The sequence below is a fragment of the Sceloporus undulatus genome, chromosome 3, assembly GCF_019175285.1.
Source record: "Sceloporus undulatus isolate JIND9_A2432 ecotype Alabama chromosome 3, SceUnd_v1.1, whole genome shotgun sequence".
In the NCBI taxonomy this organism is placed as follows: Eukaryota; Metazoa; Chordata; class Lepidosauria; order Squamata; family Phrynosomatidae; genus Sceloporus; species Sceloporus undulatus.
This window is the reverse complement of record NC_056524.1, coordinates 102,140,169-102,163,334: the sequence shown is the minus strand read 5'-3', so window position 1 is coordinate 102,163,334 and position 23,166 is coordinate 102,140,169. Positions and strand designations below refer to the sequence as shown.

The window sequence follows — 23,166 nt, the reverse complement described above, 5'->3', positions numbered from 1 at the left end:
TGCAGTAATATACTACTAAGAATAATATGTGCCAGTATAGTTGTTTGAATGATGCGCTGGGACTCTGGGAAACCAGGGTTTGAATCCCTGCTTGGCCATGAAAACACACTATGTGCTCTTGGGCAAGTCACACACTGTCAGCTTCAGAAGAGGCAATAGTAAACTTCCTATGACTATATTATGCCAAGAAAAGCGAGTTTACATAAGTCAGAGTGAACTAGAAGGCACATTACTATAGCGACAGGATTCAGAGAAATGCAACCAAGATTTTCCCTTCCATAGGTAAGAGGGAAAGAGGGCTAGCAGTGTCTTAACATGCTTTCGAGCTTTTGAAGTGTTTATCTCCTGGATACAGCTTCCCTTTCCCCTTGGATGCTACACATGGTGGCAGCTACAGTCCGCTTTTTATTATGTAGTTTTAAATAATTGTTGCAGTGTGTCTGTCTTCGTGTATACTGTATCCTGCTAAAAAGGAGAAAGGAAGATTGCCTCCTGGTCCTGTTATTTCCTTTTAGACCCTTTTAACCATATGATTCTTCATTTGTTTGTTTTTGCTGCTTAACCAGGTTTCCATGACACCTAAACAGTCATTTGTGGCTTTTGGCTCCACTCTTGCTCTGAACATTGGATCATTCCAATGTTTATGCAGGCTGGGGAATGATATTTCAGACTGACAAGATGGCAACAACAAAATGTTCTATCATGAATGAAGAAGTGTGAATGAAATAATTACATTCCCAGTGAGCTACAGATACCTACCCTTGAACTCAAAAGAATGAGGACTAGGGAAAAAATATGGATTGACTGAGATAAAAAACAGTACATGTTTCATGAATCATCTTTGCTCCGCTTTGACATTTCTTTATTTGAGGAAAATAACTGTGTTATTCTGATTATTAAGCTATTGAAGTTCAACTGGACTTTTCATTACATGCTATTGAAAATGCCTTTTCCCCATTAGAGTTAGACTCAGCTGTTAATTCCATTAATTCCTGTAGCAAAGTGTTTCAATTTACAACAAATTCCTCTAGCAAAAAGGTTCAGTTGGTTTGCCCTTAGCCAGTCCATTACTGACAACAGACAATGGTTCAGTATTATTGAATCATTTCCTGTATTGCTATGTCCTCCCTCCAATCCATCTCCCCTGATCCAGGCCTCGGAGGTAGAGAAGAACTGTTGGCCCTCATCCCCTTCCCCTTCTCCTTTTGTGTCGTGTCTTTTTAGATTGTAAGCCTTAGGGCAGGGAACCGTCCAATTAAAAAGATTGTATGTACAGCGCTGTGTAAATTTACAGCGCTTTATAAATAAAGGTTATAATAATAATAATAATAATATAATAATAATAATAAGAATATAATAAATTCAGTACCAAGACAGCTTCCTTGGAATCAATGGCAAGGAGAAATAGAATTGGGTGTCATCAATATATTGGGACACAGCACCACAAAACTCCAAAACTAAAAAATGGAAGAACTATTAGTTTTCTGGCACAAAACTGGAATATTCCTTTTCCAGGAAAACATGCTCAGTCTGGTCTGTTTATTTTACTTTACTGTGGAAACCACATGGGAGAGTGACTAGAGAATCACTTTCCATCAACAGCAGTAGGAAGGAGTCTCTCTTCCTCAGTGTCTGGAATCTGTGGAGAGACAGATGCAAATAATACATTGCTGCTATTCTCTTCCTTAACCTCTGCATTTGGAAATAGCACCACTAATAGAGAAACTTTTGGGTTAGAAATTTGTTTAACTCTCTCAATAAAGTACATACATCCTCTGGAAACGGTGGAATAAAACCAGAAATTGTGGCTGGTCACACTGCCAGAAGGTGTCGTCATAAACCAAGAAAGTTGCACAACATGGCAAATGAACTCAGACAAACTTTTGAATGACATGTGATCATTTTTTGCTCTTTCCTTTTCCCTGTGTCAGGTACAGCTTTAAAGTTATCGTATATAGACTTCTAACTACAAAGATATTGTGAATCTACTATTAAACTAGAAGTAGTGGAATTCATATCCTCAGCAGGAGTGCTCTTGCTAAAGATGCCATCAGTCTTGGAACATTTGTTGTTGTGTGCCTACTACAAGTCATTTCTGATTTATGGGTACCCTAAACTGAACCTAGCACAGGGTATTTTATTTATTCATTTCATTTCATTTCTATGCCACCTTTCACCCCGAAAGGGGCCCAAGGCAGATCACAAATAAAATTGTTTTAAAACTTTACAATAAAAAAATTAAAACAATTAAAATAATTGAGCAAAAAAATAGTATAAAATAAAATTGCGGCCTATAAGATGTTCTATAACATGCATGTTATTGTATCCAGAAGGAATCTCAGTCTGACCAAGTTTAACATATGCAAACAATCATTGGCAGATGACCTTGGAATCATTACACTGTTATTTTTTTTCTTGGCTGAAGTAATTTTAAAAAATGCAAATACTGTGTGAGAACATATTCTCTAAGGGTTTGTGGTTTCTGTCTTTCCTCCACTGTCACAAAAAGGGCTCTGACCACATCCTCCTTGTGCCAATTTTTTTTAAGTCATAATTTGATACCATGGAAATGCAGCCTGAGCAGAGACATCTAATCTTTCAAGCCCAAAAACGTTCTACTAATGTTTCTTTTTTGGAAAATAGAGTGAAATGCTGCTCCTGGAAACCTTCAGGAGCAGATTGCAGGGTCCCCACATAAACACCATTTAATAATAACAATATCCCATTTTTCAAAACAATATCCCATTTCCAGAAATGTCTGATTTCCAGTTTGTTTGTTTGTTGGTCTAAGTGACTGCTGGTAGATCCTGAGAACCACAAAGTTAAAACATCCAAATCTATCTATTTAAAGTAGCTAACACCTTGGTGGATATAGAGATGATTCAGTAGCATTTGGAGATTTCAAAAAGAGACCAGAAGTAATTTATAGTAGTGATCACATCATTTATTGAAAGTGAGCCAGTGAGCCAAATGTAGATATTTTTCCCATTCAAAATAAAGCTAGACTTCTGTCACACTCCTCCTCCGCCCCCCTTGAAAACATAAAGAACTTAACATTATGGTTGTATTTTATTCATTCTGAGATTCTGGTCTAAAGCAAAGCAAAACAAAACCAGTGTACTTGCTAATTAGCTTACTTGCTGTTCACCGCTATGATCTTTGGAATAGCGGTATATAAATAAAACATATTATTATTATTATTATTATTATTATTATTATTATTATTATCATCTCAAGCATGAATTATATCTGTTTACACTTTCCAATCCAACTAATGCACAGTCATTAAATAAATATTTTGAAAATGGAACAACGTAGACTGAGGTCACTGAGTAAATAATGGAGAAGTCTATGTAAAGGCACAGTGTATGCACGCTATGACACCAGTCTTTGGCATGGGTGAAAGTCATAGGCATGAATGAAAACTGTCCTCCATCCCTTCCTCCCTCCTTCCCTTCTTTCCTTCCTTTCTTATTCTTTTATTTCACAAAAGCAATCATTGCAAAAAGATATTTCACCTTTGTCTCTGGTGCACCTCTGTTTTTCAGAACTAATTTTAAAGGCTTTTAATATAACCTTTTCAAATATTTAAGTATATCCACTAGAAAAAATCCCAGGGGTCTCCTACAGTACATGCTCCTTAATTATTGAATATATAGTTAAAGTGCTAACAAATCTCTCTAAGACAATATAGAACATGACATTGTATGCATTTGTCAGGATTCAAATATCTGAGAAATTTATTTCTAGAGTCTATTAGCACCCATTGCCTTATAACAAACTGATTTTGGTACTGAGAGAAAATTCAAAGGTAATTTGTGATGCAGGAGCAATGGAACATAGAAAAGAAAAGAGTACAGTAGCTCTTTCTACTAGCCTAACCTCCTTTTGAAGTTGGGGTGTAATTCTTCACTAGGTTTCTTTGCAACTATAGCAATGAGTAATTTCAGTGATTTTCTTCCTGTTCTGAGAAACTCTCTGAAAATCAGTGTTTCCAGGCTATTCGTAATTTGAGACTTCCGCTGCACAAAATTTACACATGGTTGTTTTGCAAAGAAAACAGCATTTCCTAGGCACAAAAGTGCTAAAAAATAATCAGAAATGCTGTTTTCTGAGCATAAAACAGTGTTTTCTATAGAAATGAACTATGTGCAAATTTTACACAGAATAAATCCCTGCGCAGGAAATGTAGAAATAATAATAATAATAATAATAATAATAATAATAATATCCTGCCCCTCCCTTATGGGATCTGGGCGGGTAACAGCCATCCAATCAAATGAATATACAGACAATAGTAAAATTACCCTAATCCCCTTACCCTCCCATCTCCTGCTAAAATTACACATAACCATCAAATAACAGTACAATATTCCCAACACAATATACGTAGTTCCCAATTCTATAACCAAGGGTCAGTACAGATCAAATTAGTTCCAAAGGACCATCAGGAGAGTCAGTGGAAGAACAGATAAATCAATTTGGGTAGTTTAGCTAGAAGTATCATACAATGTTGTTTCCTGAGCAAAACAACCACATGCAAATTTTGTGCATAATAAGTCCCAAACTGTGAAAATTATTGTCCTTCCAGGATTCTTCTCATCGGGGTTTTTCAACACTTGAAAAATATGAGTTTTGACCATTTTCAAATATTTCATATTCTTTTCATCACTACTTTGAATCTGATCTACATTTGTTGTTGATGGTGGTGTTAATTCCATGTTCCTAATTTTAAACATAGTCTCTGCAAGATGTTTCTATATGAAAAGTTCTTCTTCCAGGCTTAACCATTAAATAAGATGAGGAAGTCCATCTTATTTAGCAGGGTTTGGGAAAGTACAACTAAAGGCAAGAAACTGCAATGTTTTTAGTCAATTGTATTTTTACCATTGTAAGAAATAGTGTCTGGGTTTTCTGTCAAAGTTACTACTCCATTTCTTCAGAATTTCTAGTTTCAGCCAGCAGATCTTCTGATATGTTTTTGGGAAATTAAAGAAAATGTTGTTCTTTAGGACTGAGCAGGAGCTAGAGTATATCCTCGGGCATATCTTTGCCTCCAGCATCTATACATACACACTCCTCCCACAACTGCAGCAGCTAAAGCTACAGGGATGACTGCCACATACCAAGACAAAGGGCGGTCTATAAAAAGAGAAAAGAAAAACTCAGTCACAAAATTAGGTGTTGAACTTCACTCAGTCTAAATCAGGGAGCAAGGGTATTATTTGTCTAACTATCCCATCCTCCTCAAACAGAGCAGTCTGTTCCCAGAAATGGAAAGTTGCACAAAAGATAAACAAGAACCAGGAAGAATATTCTATCCTTGCAAAAAGAAATTTTGTTAACATGCAGAAGATTATGAAGCAAGAGCAGCCCCACTAGATCAGGGCAAAGGCAGTCTTCTCCAGCATCCCACGTGCAGCAAAGAATAGTGCAGTCTCTTATTCAGTAAACAGGGTAGAAACTCACCAGTCAACAATAATGTTAAGATGTGACCCAATCAGGACCCACCCAAGACTGGGAGGGAGACTGATAAATTGTGCCTCACACTCAACAAAGCGGCCAGCAAATATTAACTATACACTGTATTAAATACATAACCTGCCGTTTAAGATCTTTTTCTTTTATTCAGAAGCAAACTCCACTTTCCATTTTCAGCCAGTTTTCAATCTTGTGTGGGAATGGGGGTATTTTCAACATTGCTTTCAGGGACTTTTGATGAATTTTAGGCAAATTTCACACAAAAATTTAGGTGCACATTGGGTATGAAGGACTGTTTGCACTCTGCAACACCACCGTAGGGGATGCTAGTCTGAGGTAGGGCCTTTCATGCTAGACAATTATAGCACAATTATTCCAGTCTATGGTTTTTGCCCTATGGTTGTCCTACAGAATCCTTGATTTGCAGTTTAGGAATGGCAATTTAAAATTCTCAGCCAGAGAGCCCTAGAAGCTGATTAAACAAACTGCATATCCAAGGATGCTGTAGGATGCAGCTCTGGCAATGAAAGTGGAATATAGCACTGTTGTATAGTGTGCAAGTGTTCTTAGGCACTACGTCTGAAGAGTCTAGTATTTATTTGGTATTTAAATTACTTTGGCAATATATTTGTAACCGTTATTATATGCTGGATGCCATGTTGGCCTGGAAAGCTATGGCCTAAATCTCATTGTTAGCCCCATACAAAAATAACTGGGAACATGGTAATTCAACTTGTGTCAATCCTCCATTTTTTCCCCAATTTTTAATGTAATTTGGGAATTCAATACAGACAAGTCCTATTGATTCTGTGCCTCTATTTGGAACTAACCAAAGGATCCAGAACCAAATCACCTGAGTGACCCACATGATTAGTGCTTTCACATATTTTGAATGTGATATGGAGCCCAACCAAAGAGAAACCCAAGTGACAAAACTAAGAGGTAATGCACCTAACTGGCCCTTGGCAATATTGGTCAACTAAACATGTGCATCTTTTGCCTTTCTTTTGTTTTTCTTCTTCTTTCCCTTCTCTTTATGGAAGACTGGGTTGAAATGTGAAATGGAAATCTATAACCAAATGGTGAGAAATCTATTAATACATCTATGTGCATGACATAGCCCAGGAGATACTGGTAGACTTGGAGTGAGGCTAGCCTTCATCTTGTTTCCAGATACAGGCAAAATGATACTCTGAAAGGGTTCAATCACAGATGAGTTGAAAGGTAAGAACTGCAGACCCACCACAAGAATTTGAAAGCTTAATAACCCCACTAAACATTGCATAAATGCAATTGATATATAACTGTAATTATGTGCAATAAATGGTGGGGCAATGATTCCAGTAATAAATCTGATGAGCTAAACCCACAGCCACAAATTACAATTGTGGCAACAATTGTAGTTGTACAAAGACAGATACCTTCCGGCTTGACTTGTGTTGCCTGCACTTGATGCCCAAGTCTATTCTGAGCAACACACGTAAAATCTGTATTGAAATCCATTTCCTTGACAGAGTCAAAAATCAGTGGCACCTCAACGTAATTGTTGTCATTTTCTAAAAATTTTCTAAAATGAGAAAGAGCAATTTACAGGATTATATTATATTAGATAGATAGATAGATAGATAGATAGAGATGAAAACATCCCTAGCTGCAGCAATTTTGCAGTACAGTACATGAGAGCATACTTATTTCACTAATAAACCTATCTGTATTGCATTGAGAACAGCAAGTTCTCCATATATATTCGATTAAATCTGGCATCATCCCTAGTCACGAAAAACCATGTTCAAAATTCCATGCAGGGAATGAAGTTCAGAGAGAGAACCTTGGGGTGTAGTTATTATCACTCTATGGCCCCATATAGAGAAGCCAAAATAAAGCTGCTTTGGAGGTATGCTGTTTAAATGATGCATGCATCGTAAGAGTCCGGAAGCTGCGCTAAAGCCATGCTCCAGTCCTTAGGACTAGAGCATGGCTTTGGCATGGCTTCTGGATTCTTAGGACACATGCATTATTTACACAGAATACCTCCAAAGTGACCCAAAGTAGCTTTATTTTGGCCTCTCTATATGGGGCCTATATTGCAGGGTGGATATGGATTCATCTATTTTGAGCTATTTGGGGGCAAAAAATATATCAGGGGCCTTGGAGCTATGCAGGGTTTCAAGGGCTGCAGTTTGAGATCTCAAGGCCTGCATGCAGCCTAAGGGTCACACTTTTACTACTGGATATATGTTTAAAGAGGTCTCAAATGTTGTTTTATGATGTGGCAAGTATCACTTTCTCCACATTCTTTCCAAATGGGATCTGTTCCATACTTCACTGAGGTAATCGTTGCATCTACCTGACAGAAAGTAAGGTTGAAGCTGATGACTTTTATGAAGTTACCAACTGGGAAGGAAAACATAGCATGCGTTTTCAACAGTACTTACAGAGGTTCGCCTTCTGTAACTCGCCCCTGTTTATACATTGTACCAATATAACTTTTGTTGGCTAGCCACCAGACATCAGTATAAGTATGGCTGTTTGCTCCAACAAACACTTTACATGGGATGGTCAGTCGAGAATCTGTTTTAAAAAGAAAATCAGAGGTTAAGAGAAACAGAGCTGTATGTTGTGCAGCAATGAATAGCACCACTCCTTCATTCTGCATACTTCATTGGCAGTTCTGCCATGCATACAGCTCTGTCAAGACTATGAGGGTTTACATTTGTGGAACAGTCTTACTTTGCAACTCTGGCTGGAGGAAGATCTGATTCACTTTCATAAAGGACTGCAGACCTTCCTCTTTGATTCACCAGATTAGGTTGCTGAGTGCACCTAAGGTGGCCAAGATAGGTAGCGACTGGTGAGAATTTTGTTTGTTTTGTTTTTAGCATATTAGTATATTATTTTAGTATTTTAGCATTTTATAGTGGGGTATTTTATCATTCTTTTTTATTGTATATGTTCTGATGTACCACCCTTTGGTGGAAAGGGCATTATAAATAAATGTTGTTGCTGTTGTTGTTGTGTCAATAATTATCAAGGGCAAGGGTCAAAGGCTGCTTGCCACTGAGCCTACAGCAACCTGTTATGACTGCAGTCATCTCCCAACCTGAGAACAGAAACACAAACAATGGTCCACGGCAAAGATCAGGCAATCCATTCCAGGATTTAAGTAGCTGTAAGGAAGCTATCCGATTTAGGAAAATCAAAGTGGTTTACCTGCCCCATTGACATGGAAGCCACCTTTGCACTCCATTTACTCCACACTGTGTTGCAAGATTCAGGGAGCCTCATATGACTACCTATTATGTCACTTTGCTTTATTACAATCTTAAATTGTATCCTCTATTCGCAGTCTGTATGTATGTTTTGATAAAACTTATGCTTTTACTATACTAAAGTATTATTCAAAACCAACTGACCAGTTGGTTGCTCAAATCTTTTTCAAATACCCACCCCAAGGGTACGAATAAGGTTTGGCAGCATGTATAGACCTCACAGAAAAAAGCAGCACTAGCAGAGAAGTGGGGTTTGAAGGAAAATCAGAAAGCCACTTATAGTGTGTTATGGTGAGGCAAAGAAAAGTCAGTAGATCCCATAATTTCTCTGAAGGAATTATATTAAATACCATACACTGTTTATATTAAAGTGAGAATTATGCTTCAGTCATATAAACAGGGTCACAGACTAGTAGAGCCCCCCAAAACCCACAATATTTCTAAGGCCTGTTACAGACAGCCAAAATAAAGCTGCTTCGAGTCACAGTGGAAGTATGGCGTTTCAATGATGCATGCGTCCTAAGAGTCCAGAATCCACACCAAAGCCACACTCCAGTCCTTAGGGCTGGAGCATGGCTTTGGTGCGACTTCTGGACTCTTAGGACGCATGCATCATTGAAACACCATACCTCCACTGTGACTCGAAGCAGCTTTATTTTGGCTGTCTGTAACAGGCCAAAGTCTCAGAAGTAAACACTTCTCCATCCATCCTTTTCTGTAAGAGAATGTTGGCAAGTAGCTGGAAAAATCAGCATCTAAATTTGGTAAGCGCCTTTAGCTGTGATTTTGTGAGGTGAGGTAGGGCAAAATCTTGGGACATCTTATAGAGTTTGTGTAAGCTTTCAATGGACTGAAGCCTGCTTGATCATGTGCACAATTAAATGGACTACAGAACATAAAACAGCATATGCAGAAACAAATGAACAAAAATAAAAATGCCATTAGTTTTTAAGATGATACAAAACTTTGCATTATTTGTGTCTGTAATGATTATACAATCCTTGTAGAACTGTGGCAAACAAATCAAGATAGTTGAACTGATCTCCCTCTCTGTTTATCTTGGCTAGCAATATTGGGTTTAACCACATCCTTCTTGAGTCAGGGCTGCCTTCCAATAATCCAGATTGGCCTGAGTCAAGTGTGGTGGTTTGTGTCCGGGAATATTTCATTGCTGCATAAGAATGTTCTATGACATCAGCAGAGCCTCTTATGTAATCAGTCCTCTACAGATGCAATACTAGTTGAAGACAGCTCTTTAAAAAGGGCATCAAATACTAGAGTTATCAGAATGACAAAAAGGCAAAGATAAGAAAAAATTGCTTAGGTATGCCAAATAAAACCCCAGCAATCTACAGACAATTACCCCACCTGACTCTAATACAAAATAGTCAGCAGTCTTACTTCCTCAAGACCTTTTTTTCAATGACACTTAAGAAAATGTCAGTGTAGTGTAGTGTTGGACTACAGTTTTGGAGACCAGGGTTTGAATCCCAGTTTGGTCATGAAAACTCACTGGGTGACCTTGGGCAAGTCATGTACTCTCAGCCCTCAGAAAACTCTGTGATAGGTTTACATTAGGGTTGCTATAAGACAGAAATTACTTGAAAGCACACAACAACAGCAGCAACAGCAACTGGAAAAAGTATAGTAGAGATCAGTTTAGCATTGTGCTTATCCTTTGCCATGAGCTACATCTATTTCTCAAGAAAGGAAGAGATGTTAATATTGATCCAGACAAAAGAAGAAAGAAAAGAGATACTTGATGGTATATATGAGGGGCACAAATTATACCAAGTTTTACAACCAGCAATACAGGATGGCCCTGTCGTTTGCCAAGCCAGCTCAGAACTGACTATTACTAATAAGGTGGGTCAATATAAAGCTTCCCTCAAATCTCAGACAGGGACATAGCTAGGATTTTGGGAAGGGGGGAGGGGGTCCAGACTAAGTGCCACCATTATAATGGGGCTTGAGTGCGGCAGCGCAGCAGCACACACCATTCATTTTTGTAATGGAAGGAGGGGGTCCGGACCCCAAGAACCCCCCCGCTTGGCTATGTCCCTGTCTCAGAAGTGGAGGTTATTTCACAAAAACTCCAGGCTTCCACAGGATCAGAGATCTCATGGGAGCGTGGAACTTTTATGACAGCCCTCCTCTCACAAGACTTGATATGGGTTTTATATAGACTTGGTTCACTTGCTATTTGCTTCATTTGCCTGAGTCTGTATTACTCTCAGTACATACTTTACAACTGTCCTGCTTTTTCAGCTACTTTTAAAATGTTACAGTTTCTCTTTCGCTCCACTTTCCCCCTTTGCCCTTAGCTTATTTCAACTGCTGCAAACTGAGTTCAAAATGTAAAAGTGACTTGCACTCACTTAACTTGGCAATGGGCAGAAGAGAGGAAGGGCTAGTATCTTGTCCTTCCCTGTAGACTCAGGCAAAAGCACACTGCTATAGCCTCTCCTAGCTTATGTGTTCCTCCTCATTTATACCTTTTGCCACCTTGACCACACTCTGATGCTGCTTGGCCACGCATGCCTTGGTTTTCATCTGTAATATGTTGGAGGGTATGAGAGCAGGAGGAGAAGATGGCAACAATCTTCACAACAGATCATGTGCAATTCAAGGTCATTGTGCCAGCATGGCCAGCAGCCAAGGGTGAGAGTTATAGTTCGACAACTTAAGACACTTGAAGTGAATTTTACTGGACAGTGTGACCCATTATAATTCTAATGCTATACTTCCACCAAAAAGAATTACTTTACATTAAGTAATTAACCAGTAACATCACTTTGCATTTAGAAATCTCTTGAATAAGTTTGTGGTCTTACCAAGAACTGCAAGTGTAACCTTTTGAGTTGGATAGACAATCATGGGTATGCTTTTCTTTTTCTGACCTAGCAAGAATTCACAGTGGAGAAGAAATGCATTAGATCTGTGAATCAACAGGTTAAAAACTCACCGCAATACACATTTCTCATTGTTCACTGCAAAAAGAACAATTACTGTACGTTATCAAGAAGACACAACATGGTAAAAAATCAAGAGTTGTGCCATAAAGTTACATCGAATCATTCCCTGTCAAAATATATTGCTCTGCCAGCACTGAGTTTTGAGTACAAACCTTTGTGATTCTACTAAATAAAGCTACTGGCTCATCCATATGACATGAAAAAGGAAAACTGGCATGTCATGAACAAGTAGAGTACTAGTAAGCACCATTAAATCACTGCTGTTTTCAGCAAAAACACCTAAACAAACCATTGGAGCTTCACCCCAGGGTTGGTTCACTGGAATACAGTATAGCAGACAATTTTAGGGGTCTTTTTTCCCTAGAGAAAGATTGCAGGGTTTGTTTTGGGCTTCTTTCTTTTGTTCATGTGTGTTTTGTAGGAAGAACAAATCAGGTAGGTGACGCAGCCCACTGACCAACAAAACAGCAAACTGAAACAATAAAAAAACAACACCTTCTGGTCTTTTCTCTGTTAAAGTGGAATCCCTGGTTTGTCGTGTAGCATGAGAGGAAAGAGGACTGTTCTAAACTCAAAGTTCAGAATAAACTGTGCAACCCTGGGTTGGGGTCATATAAAATCTGAAGTCTGATCCTGAGTATTTAAAACATGCAATGAAGTGTCTTTCAAGTTCTCTTTCATGGTACTAGTATAGTGTAATAGTTAAAATACTGGACTAGTGCTAGAAGATCTAGCTTCAAATTCCCACTGAGCCATGGAGTTCATTGGGTAACCTTGGGACAGGCATTCTCTCCCTTTTTGATCTACTTCACAGGGCTGTTGTGAGGATAACATGGAGTGGATGAAAGTTTCATGTAAGCTACCTTGAGCAAATCAGAGGAAAGGTGAAATATACATGTAACCAATGGTTGGGTGTGGCCCAGGACGTAGCTAGAGGGGGGTTGGGGGTCTGGTCCCCCCTCAGGCCTGGGGGCATTCAAGCTCCTTCCTCCCCCCCCTCCTCCTCTCCATTAAAACCACGGAGCTCGGAGAGGGAAAGGGGGAAAGACAAAGCAAGCTCTTTCCCTTTCATTTCCATAGGAGTCTGGCTTCCACTCCAACTCTGCAACTTGAGTACTTTATCATACTAGGCTGTTGTAGAGTGATTGCCATGGCAACGTGCTGTGGGATTATGGGTGTTGTAGTTCAGTGACCTCCCCCATCTCTCTATCTCTGGCTGAGCTTTCCAAATGCCCCTCACCAAACTGCAAAGCCCACAATTCTATAGCATGGGGGAATCTACACTGTTGATATAATACCCTTTGATACCACTTTAAGTGTTGTTGCTCAATTCTGTGGAATCCTGGGATTTGTATTTTTTACAAGCATTTTTTTCCTTTCTAAAAGAGTACTGGTGCCTCACAAAACTACAAATCCCAGGGGTTTGGGGTTGTTTTTTTTAGTAGCCCTGGAAGTTAAAAGTGGTGTCAAACTGCATTATTTCTACAATGTAGTAGCTCACAGTGTTGCCACTGCTAAAGTTAAAACAGAATATAGTTCCATTACAGTGCATTGTGATCTGGGTGGTTGTTGTTGTTGTGTGCCTTCAAGCCCTTTCCAACTTATGGCAACCCTAAAATGAACCTATCCTGGGGTTTTCTTGGCAAGATTTGTTCAGAAGAGCTGTGCCATTGCCTTCCTCTGAAGCTGAGAGAGTGTGACTTACTCCCCAAGGTCACACACTGGGTTTCATGGCTGAGGTGGAAATCAAACCCTGGTCTCCAGACTTCAGAGTCATAGTCCAACACCCAAACCACTACAACAAATTTTACCTTGTGGGTCTTACATGACAAATACCAAAACCCATACATTTGCAGTAACTTTATTAAGCCAACCTGCAGCAATAATCTACTTTGAGACTGCCCTGGCTGGCTCAGTGCTAGGGAATTCTGGGAACTGTATGGTACAAACACACACTGCAGCCAGGAATTCCACTGGAGGACATACATCTTTCCCCTCTTCATCCCTTGGCCTGTTGGACTGTCTTGTTTATGTTTTAATGATATCCAGTGCATTATTGCTGACCTGCCATGTTTGTTGCATAACCACATCGTATGTTTTTCTGAGCGATGTGATATTAAAATAGTTTAACAGTTTTTATATTGAGTGTTCAAGATGGATGTGTTTGTGATCAGAAAGAAAATAAGTTCTGACAGCAAACCAAAAGAGGTAAGCACATTAAATGTATCACAACTTCATTATAGGAAAAGAAGTGAAAGTTGTCAAATTGGCATATAGAAATAAAATCATTTGTAGTGGAAGAATTATATTTTACTCTTTTGAAGACTTTTATTACTGTACTCACAATTACAATAAAAGTGTAAATCTATAGTGTAATAAAATATACTGGTTTGTCAACTGGTCAATGAGAGGCTAAGTTAGTTTTACGTTTTAATATACAGTCCGTCCTTGCCTTACGTGGGGGATCCATTCCAGATCCCGCTGCGTAAGGCGAATTCCACCTATGCTCAAGCCCCATTGGAAACAATGGGGCTCATGCGCGGCGGCACGGGAGCGCGCGAGGCGCAACAGGCGTGCACGCCCATTCAATTGAATGGGACGCGCCGCCCCTTCTGCCCCGTGCATGCCCTGCGGCTTGAGCGCATATACTCAAGGCTGCGTATGGCGCGCCCGTGTATGCGCGGGCGCGCTGTATAATACTAACTCTGACATAAGCATTACATTGTTCAGGGACATAGCTGAACCCCCCTTCCATTAGAAAAATGAATGATGTGTGCTGCTGCCCTACCACACCCAAGCCCCATTATAATGGTGGCACTTAGTCTGGACCCCCCCCCCCTTCCTAAAATCCTGGCTACGTCCCTGGTGTGACCACAGGATAGGAAATAAAGTGCTGTGATGTTGAATCTTTAGATCAGTAGCTTCCAAACTTTGATCATCCAGGTGTTTTGGACTTCAGCTCCTAGAAACCTCTGCCAGCTTGGCCAACAGTCAGGAATTATGGGAACTAAAGCCCAAAACACCTGGGGGACCAAAGTTAGGGAACCACAGCTTTAGATAATAGTGTCAACTATATGGTTCAGTACCTTTACTAATGGAAACCTAAAGCATAAGATAACTAGTAAATCTGTTTCTTTCACAGCAAAATCATCACCTTGATACAGCTTCAAAAATAAGATTTTATGAATATATCATTTATATTGAAGAAATTTAGTTGGAGATATTACAGTCCCAGTTTCCCAGTTGTAACGTAAATCAGCAAAGAATCATGTGGCACTTTAAAGACTAACAAGTGTATGTTAAGATGTGAAGTGAAACTGAAAAAAATATGCTAAGAGGGAGAAATGAAATTTGTCATTGTTGGGGAAAACGTCTGTGGGGAAAATGTTTGTTTTGTTTAGGATTATGTTTCTGCTTCAGATACTACCAATTTAGGTAAATAATATACAAGCAAAGGCAAAGGGATGTGTTTAAATTTGCATAGCAGGGGGGAAACCATGGGTTATGTATACAGTGGAAAAAAAAGTTAAGGATGGTAGGATAAAAGGGACTGAGAATTTTGGCTGCAACATGGATTAATGGAAAATATAGTTAAAAGAACTGAAATGCATTTTATGTTAAGATCTTTAAAAGAACCATTTAAAATGAAGTATTGTTGGTGTATATGTCAGAATACACAGACACACATTGTTGTAGACTAGGCAGGGTTAAGAATTGTGGTTATAATATGTAGGTGGATTAATGGAGAATATGATTTAAGTAACTGAAAGCTGCGCTGCTTACAAGGTGGATTGGAGGGAAGGAGTTATGACAGGAGACGTAACTAGGGAGATGTAGCTAATACATACATCTTCCAATTCTAGCTGATGTGGTCATGATTATCTTTTCCTACATTAGTGAAGTGGAAAGCCATATCTGGGTTTCATTCGCTGGGAGTTGGGAGGACATAAAAGGAACTCTGGACCATCCTTTCATCTTGCAAGTTGCAGGGAGGGAGAGTCAGCTTTTAAAAGAGCCCTTCATCTCACAAACACCCAAATCAGGATCAAAGTTTGCAAAAGTTATTCTTTTATAGTAGTCATGGGATTCTGGAAGCTCCAGTCCAAAAAAGACGATTCTCCAAACTCTGCTAAGTATATGTATATATGTGATCATCTATAATCTTCAGGGGTTCCCAACATGTTTAAAGGGAAATTAAAAATGAGTTTGTTTTCTTGCAAACGGGTGCTGTTTACTCACTAAACTTGAAGAGATAAAACACATCAATGCCATCTGCTGGTCAGCATGCATACTGGCAGGAAAATCAACAAAATCCAAAATTCTTAATAGGGAAAAGCAATACATGCATCTTTTGTCCCCTTTGCTCACTTATAATATTAAGTTTCCCATTCAGTTTGAAGCCACATTCTGGGATTTTCTTGTGGGAAAAATTATTCAGTTTTATAAACAGATGCATCTTTTTACAGCAGAACTGTTTCATCTCCTTCTCACAAGGGCTGGCTGTTCCCAACACTGCCCTTGACCCATTAGCCAATGGTTTTTGTCCTCTGTAGTACAATTTCAAAACACATGTTATCGGAAACACAGAGCTGGAATGTTGTGTTGAGTAAGTTCATAGCATTGAAAGTTAACAGCTGTAATGCTAAGAAAGAGTAGGCAGATTCTTTTTCTTTTCTTTTTTCTTTCTTTCACAGTTCAGTGACAGAACAGCATGTTCCAGGAACTCTATTTATAGTCAAGGGTACATATAGCCCATGCATTTGCAATTCCTTTGCAAAAGTGCAAGGTTGAATATTTGGCACACAGTTCAGCAAACCATAGATCTCAAGGTTGTGTTTCTAAATTAAGTCAAAATTCAGTTTATTATGGCTACAGAAATGAGAGATCAAGGGCAGGCAAGATCTCAATAGCCAATATGCGGGTCCTGTGCAAAGACTGAAAATATTATTTTTTTGAATTTTCATTTCCAGAACCCTTTAGCTAGCATTTCTATATTGTGACATATTGCTTCTTGGCCTTTTGGCTAAGATCAAGTGTAGTATATTGTGACATAAAGATCTGGCTGGGAGATTCTGGGAGTTGTAGATCAAAAAAGTGATCTTTCCAAACACCAGTCTTGTACATCCCTCTATACAGAGGATGTTATTGCAAGTTGCTTTATATCAAGGCCAAATCTACTACCTCACCAATGGGCAATATTTGGTCCTTCGGATGTGGTTCACTAACAGCTCTTATTAGCACTAGCCAGCATGGTCACTGGAGTGGGATCATGGGAGGTGCATCTGAAAACCTTTGGAAGACTACATATTCTCCATCCTTGGTCCATACTGACTGACAGCAACTGTCCAAGGTTTTTAAGATGTGTCATTTTCTGTCTTAGAAAACAATAGCAAGGGTTTGAACTCAGGACCTCTGCACTGTCAATGAATAAATGTCTCCCATATCTCCCATGCATACTGGAAGATGTCATTTTGTCTTGGTAGAAAGCACAAATTGCTTTCATACACAATTCGGATATTTGTTTAAAAAGAAAAGAGTAGAGTGTGCACAGCCCTCCAGTAGTACAAGCAGTAATAAATTCATTACCAAGTATCTGTAGCTGAATGGTCCTGGTGATGTTGTATTTCACAGTTTCATGCTCAAAGGTCATTTGACAAGTATAGAAGCCTGAATCATCCATTGACACTGAAAGAATTGTGAGGTAATTGGTGCCCTTTGTAGTTTTAAACTTTTTATTGTCTATATTCAGAAGTGTAGAGTCCTAAAACAATAATAAAAAAGAATAAAATGATAATGCTAAAATACAACCAACATGTCTTCATTTTTTGCTCTTCTGGAAATAATTTCTTGATACATAGGGACAGCTCATTATAGTTTGCTCCCTGAAGTGAAGGACAAGATGGTGCCTCTTCTTCATCCCATGTACAAAAGCTGAGTGAGCTAGCAGTTGAGTCTTATTTTAATACTGGTATACTAAGCAGGGTCAGCCCTGGTTAGTACTTGGATGGGAGCCCACCGGGTGCTATAGGCTATATTTGAAAGGAAAGTGTCACTAGGGTTGGTGTCACCTGGTGCAGTAACTCATGATGTAACCCCCCCCCCCATTGACCTCTTCCCATTTCACACTTACAGAATCCTTAGTAATGTTTTTAGCAATAATGTTACTCGTAAATCGTAATTCCCATACACCACTGAATGTAATGCTAATAGTGGTGATATAAAACATCTAGCAAAATTAAAATTATACCTTTAAATTACGATATCATACACACAACCTAAATGTATTTACATATATATAGTAATGAGTTGGTTAAAATGTGATGTTTCTAAAGAGAAATTTAAAAATATTTTTTTAATAATTGAAATTTTAATTTTAAAATTTTTTGGAGTCTGTCCTTTCTCCTCCCACTGAGCTTCACCCCACTCCCACCATCTCTTAAAGCATTTTAAAGGGAAGCAGGCAGATGCCACAGCCTGTTTCTGCCAAAAGGTAGGTGTTTGAAGAACAATGGTGTCACACACACCCTTTAGGTGTCACCTGGTGTGGTCCACACACCCTCCATTTCCATAGTGGCATAACTGCCGGGCATGCACAACAGAGAAGGCCCTTTCTCACATCCTCACACAATCTATAGTTACTGCTGATAGGGACACAAATGTGCCTCCTGGTTGGGGAACCATTGCCAATCCCAGACATTAATGTACACATGGCTAAGCCTTGAGTAATGTGACTGGAAGGCCAAGAGGACAGGGAGTTGTTGCCTTCAACAGCAGGGCAGAAGGCATTTCTATAGCTATAAGTTTTACTTTAAATGGTATGTTTCATGTCCATTTTTCCCCTCAATAGTAGCGTCACTTCCACAAAACCTTGGGTCCTGTGACCCACCTTTGGTCCAATTTGAGGAGAAGGCAGCATATAAACAGATAAAATAAATATTCAGAGCAGAAGAACTCTAAACTAACTTCTCGAAACTCTAGGTTCAAACTCCTTGTGGTTTCAGAGGGTGTCAGAAAACAAAAAGAGAGTTCTTTTGAAACTGTGATGTTGTCTCATAATGTTTAGTTGATACAAAGACTGACTGTTGTACCAAGTAGGCAACTGGATCCATTATAGTATTAGGCACACCTAAGCTAAAACATTCATTTAAACCAATGGACTTTTCTATGTCTAGAGCTCAAAAATGTTACTCTTTGGGCCATGCTGGCTACGGAGATTCTAGGAATTGCAGCCTAGAAAAGCAATTTTTCCAAGCTCTGTGACATGCTTCAAAGCAATCTGAATTTTACTATGTGTGGCGTCCACCATACAAGCAATTACTATATTAATCTGCCTTTAATTCCAACCATTGTGCAACATTGTGCTCTATGTTAGACAGAGTGATGTGGCTGCTTCAGATGTCGTAAAACGGCTGGAAATTGTTATCAGTGCATGTTTGTTACTATTGCATTAATGTTATTATTATTATTATTATTATTATTATTATTATTATTATTATTATTGCATGTTTGCTGCCAGGGACAGCTAGGGGAATTTATGGAATTTGCTTCATATGAAAATAGATTGACTGGCTTTACTACATACGAAGTCAATATGAGTGGGGCAAGAGCACCCAAGAAAGCCATGGCGAACAAAATGCCTTGAGATGGCTCTAATCCTGTATGTTTCAGTACTGGTGATCCATGTTCAAATCCTCTAATAACCACAGAGAAAGTAGTCAGTGTTGTACCTTGTACCATCTCAGTTCATACTCTGTATCCTGTATAAAATCTTCCAGATCAGGACAAACAAGATGTCCAGAACTTGACTCAAAGGCCTTCTGTGGGTAGGAAATATCTTGTGCAGCACTTTTATTGACAATTATTAGATGAAGCGACACATCAGAACAATAAGTTGAATTCCTGCGGGAAGCAGAAAAATATAAGAGGAGATAAGTACAGCAAACACAAAAATCACTGCTCTCTATTCATGTTTAATATTTTAAACCAAATTAAATATGAATGCTAGATATTCTAGCTGTGGGTTGGCAAAATGTGACCCCAGTTGTTTTAGACCCAGAAAAGGTGCTTTTTAAATCAGGGAGTAAATCAGCAGTCTACTTCCAGTTTGCTTCTTAATTTAAAACAAAGGCCTTTCCTGGGCCTAAAATAGCTGGAGGAATCATGACAAAAGTGCTTCCAAAGTCTTTTTTTTTTAAAGCAATGTTTAGTATAAAGAGTGGGAGAATGGAATGGGGGTGCAGCCCTTACATGCCCTGTAGGGGGCTAATGTGGCTCCTCCAGCCCTGCCAGTTGTCTATCCTTGCCCAGGTGGCCAATATGTCACATCCAATGGCAACTTTTCTTTTGCTGAAAAAGCTTTTGCTCATCCAGGCCTGACACCTGATTTTCACCAACCCACTCACCTCCTGTTCCTCGTCCTCCACCCTAGAAAATATGAACCTGGATTTAATAAGTTGTTTTTATTTTGAGAAAGCCAGCCATTTAAAATATGCATCTGAAACAACAAAGAAACATTGTGCATCATAAAAGCAATATAGATTTCAGAAGTGCATACCTATGGCTATCAGGGCATGTTTAGATTGGTTTATATGCCAAGTTAGGAGCCAAGTTCTGATAAATGTACTGATGTAGATAGATATAGATGTTGAAGTATATGCATGTGTATATGTGTGTATGTGCGTGCACGTGCGCGCGCGCGCACACACACACACACGAGAGCCAGCATAGTGTAGTGGTTTAAGCATAGGACTAGGATTCTGGAGACCAGAGGTCAAATCTGAACTAGGCCATGGAAACCCATTGGGTGATCTTGGGCATACCACATTCTCTCAGCTTCAAAGGATGGCAAGGACAACTCCCCTCTAATATATATATATATATATATATATATATATATATATATATATATATCCTTATAGACTCTGATAGAACTGTGGTTTTCAGAGTAGGCAATTGGTATAATTCCAGCTTAATTCTGTGGCTCCTCTATTTTCCTCTGTATACTGAAGTTTAGGCTCAAGGGAATATTTTTTTTCCTGCTTATTACTACTCTGGAATGACTGGCATAGACTCAGCTTTCCATTAGAAAATAATGTCCATGGAAAGCAAAGGATGGAAGCAATGTTTGTTTGGCCTAAATAGCTGAATTGGTCACCAAAAGTTTCCTACACTTACTCTTCCTCTGAATTTAAATGGAAGTCTTGCATACGTTCCATTACACATGTTTTGTTGAGATCAGTGAGGTAATATTTCCTTGACATTACGTACTTTCTAACTCCGCAGGAGGTTGAGCACATCCATATTCATCTGTGCCACAGCCTTTGCAATATCTTTTCCTGTGACTGCTAGTTCTGCATTCCTTGTCTATAGTAACATCACCCAGAACAGTCCAAAAATGCAAGGAGGTGTACTGATCTGTTTATTTGTCTGTTTGTATATCTAAAATATTTCCAGCTGTTTTTTTATCTCCAGCAGAAGTTCTTTTGCAAAGCTAGTTAATCTTACCTACAAAAACACCCAAGCCACCACTGCATACTTACAACAAGGACAGCTCATACAAAACGTTCATTGCTAAGAAAATCTAATTCTTCTCTGGCTTCTGCTAAGACTGTTCCTAAACCCAGAGGGAACTGAGGAGTCCAAACCCTTGCAAACCCTGGCTCTGATGTCTGAGGACCAGCCTCACTGCATACAGTGAAGCACATCAACAGAAGGTGGGCCAGAAAGTGAAGAATTGTCCCCAGCAACTAAGAACACACTGTGGATGTGGAACAGCCATGATATGCATCAATAGAATTATTACTTGCACTATGAAGTCAAGAATCTTCAAAATATTCCAAAGAAAAAAACAAATCAACACACAATATAGCATGTCAGATCTGCCATGTAAAATCTGTCACTAGTAAGTCCTCAGTGACTGTTGCAGATGATCAGTCACACAATGCATAGTTAACCTGTGTTTTGATATTCTCATGGCTTTGATGCCTACCTTTGGGTGCAGATATACTCCCCAGAGTCCTCCAGAGAAGCTGGTAAAAACCAGAGAGCATCACCATGTGACCATATTCTGTTTCCTCTGCTTTCCGAAGAAATCATTTCTGTTGAGCCATTTTTGTACCAGGTGAGGTTAAAGAGCAGACCAGAAGCATCCATGTGTTTGTATCTGAAAGGAGGGCAATTCAGGACCACAGGTTCGCCTGTCATTGCAAAGGTCCATATAAAATGTATGGTATGATCTTGGCAGTTATCTACAAAACAAACAAACATAAACCTTGGTGTGAAAGAAAAGAGAGGAGAGGAGTGGCAGCAACAACAGTGGAACATTCTGACCTGGGATTTGGTCTTGACTATTATAGTTTTCACCTGAACTTTTCATAGGCTGGATTCGAAAGGCAGATGTATCCAGTGTATTAGCACTGAAAATATATAGGAGCCTGGGCACCACGTTCCATAGCAAACAGGAAAGAGAACAATGAGGGATGAGCCATGGAAATCTGCAAATGAAAATAAGGGGATCATGTTCTAAAGAAATAATGAAGACTCCCTTTTTGGAAAATGTATGCTCCTGTCACTTTCACCGGTGTGATAATCTATCTAGCTGTGCTATAGTCCAGCCTCTGTTTTTTCTCTCCAGGTAAACACCACTCATCTTAGTAGGCCAGAGTCAAAAGCACTCCAAGACAGGGGTGACGATGGGGCTGCAAAGGTACATGACTTTTCACAAGACTGGGTAGAATATCACACTACATTGTTATAGCACTATTATTCCAATTTTAACTGCTATGGCTGCCTCCCGTCACTTTCCCCAGTTTGATAATCTCCCTAGGTTTGTGAGGCCCTATTCTTGCTGATTGTGAACAGGTTTTCTACTCATTTTTAAGCCATCTGTATTTGTTTCTAGTTGTGACACAGTCTAGATCTGCAGTAGCATAGAATTAAAATCATACTGCATGCTGATTTGGAAGTTTCAGCTGGTACAAAACACTGTGATTTGGCTTCTGATGGGAAGGAACTATTGTTAAATTTATATCCCACTGATCCTTCAAAGAGCACAACAGTGTATGGCATCTATTTGCCAGGTTACAATTGCTAGAGCAAGGAATGAGACACTTTGAGTGGCCATATAACAACTGTACTGCCACTTGGAGGTTTTCCAAAGCCCGGGGCTGAGCATCTTCTAGAAGAGTTATAAAATATTTTTGGTCCAAATTGATTGCATGGAGAGGGGGGAGAGAGACTTGGATTTGCTTTAATTGGAATGTTTAAATTCTGGTTATCCACCATCTTCCTGAGCTCTTAGGATGGGGCATATTGTAAATAAGGCTGTCTGAAATGTCTACATTGACTAGAACTCAAATGCGAATACAATGATTTCTAAGACCAAGGCCCTGTACAGACTGGCACTTTGTGCTGGCCTGAAGACGGAGTCAGGGTGATGCTTC

The 23,166-nt window shown here is 39.2% G+C and overlaps 1 protein-coding gene across 2 annotated transcripts; it reads right to left on the bottom strand.

Annotated features, from left to right (window-relative positions):
• Positions 1-4,380: 4,380 nt before the first annotated feature.
• IL1R2 (interleukin 1 receptor type 2) lies at positions 4,381-22,640 on the bottom strand. Of its 2 annotated transcripts, XM_042456419.1 has the most exons (8): positions 22,088-22,640; positions 21,714-21,972; positions 19,453-19,624; positions 17,312-17,486; positions 11,585-11,650; positions 7,917-8,052; positions 6,903-7,048; positions 4,381-5,142 (listed from the first exon to the last, which is right to left on the bottom strand). In XM_042456419.1, the coding sequence occupies exons 1-8, from the start codon at positions 22,098-22,100 to the stop codon at positions 5,009-5,011; spliced, it is 1,101 nt and encodes a 366-aa protein (XP_042312353.1). In that variant the 5' UTR covers positions 22,101-22,640; the 3' UTR covers positions 4,381-5,008. The 2 variants fall into 2 exon arrangements, with proteins under 2 accessions (XP_042312353.1, XP_042312352.1); XM_042456418.1 differs by having other exon boundaries at positions 21,714-22,640.
• Between the last annotated feature and the right edge of the window lie 526 nt (positions 22,641-23,166).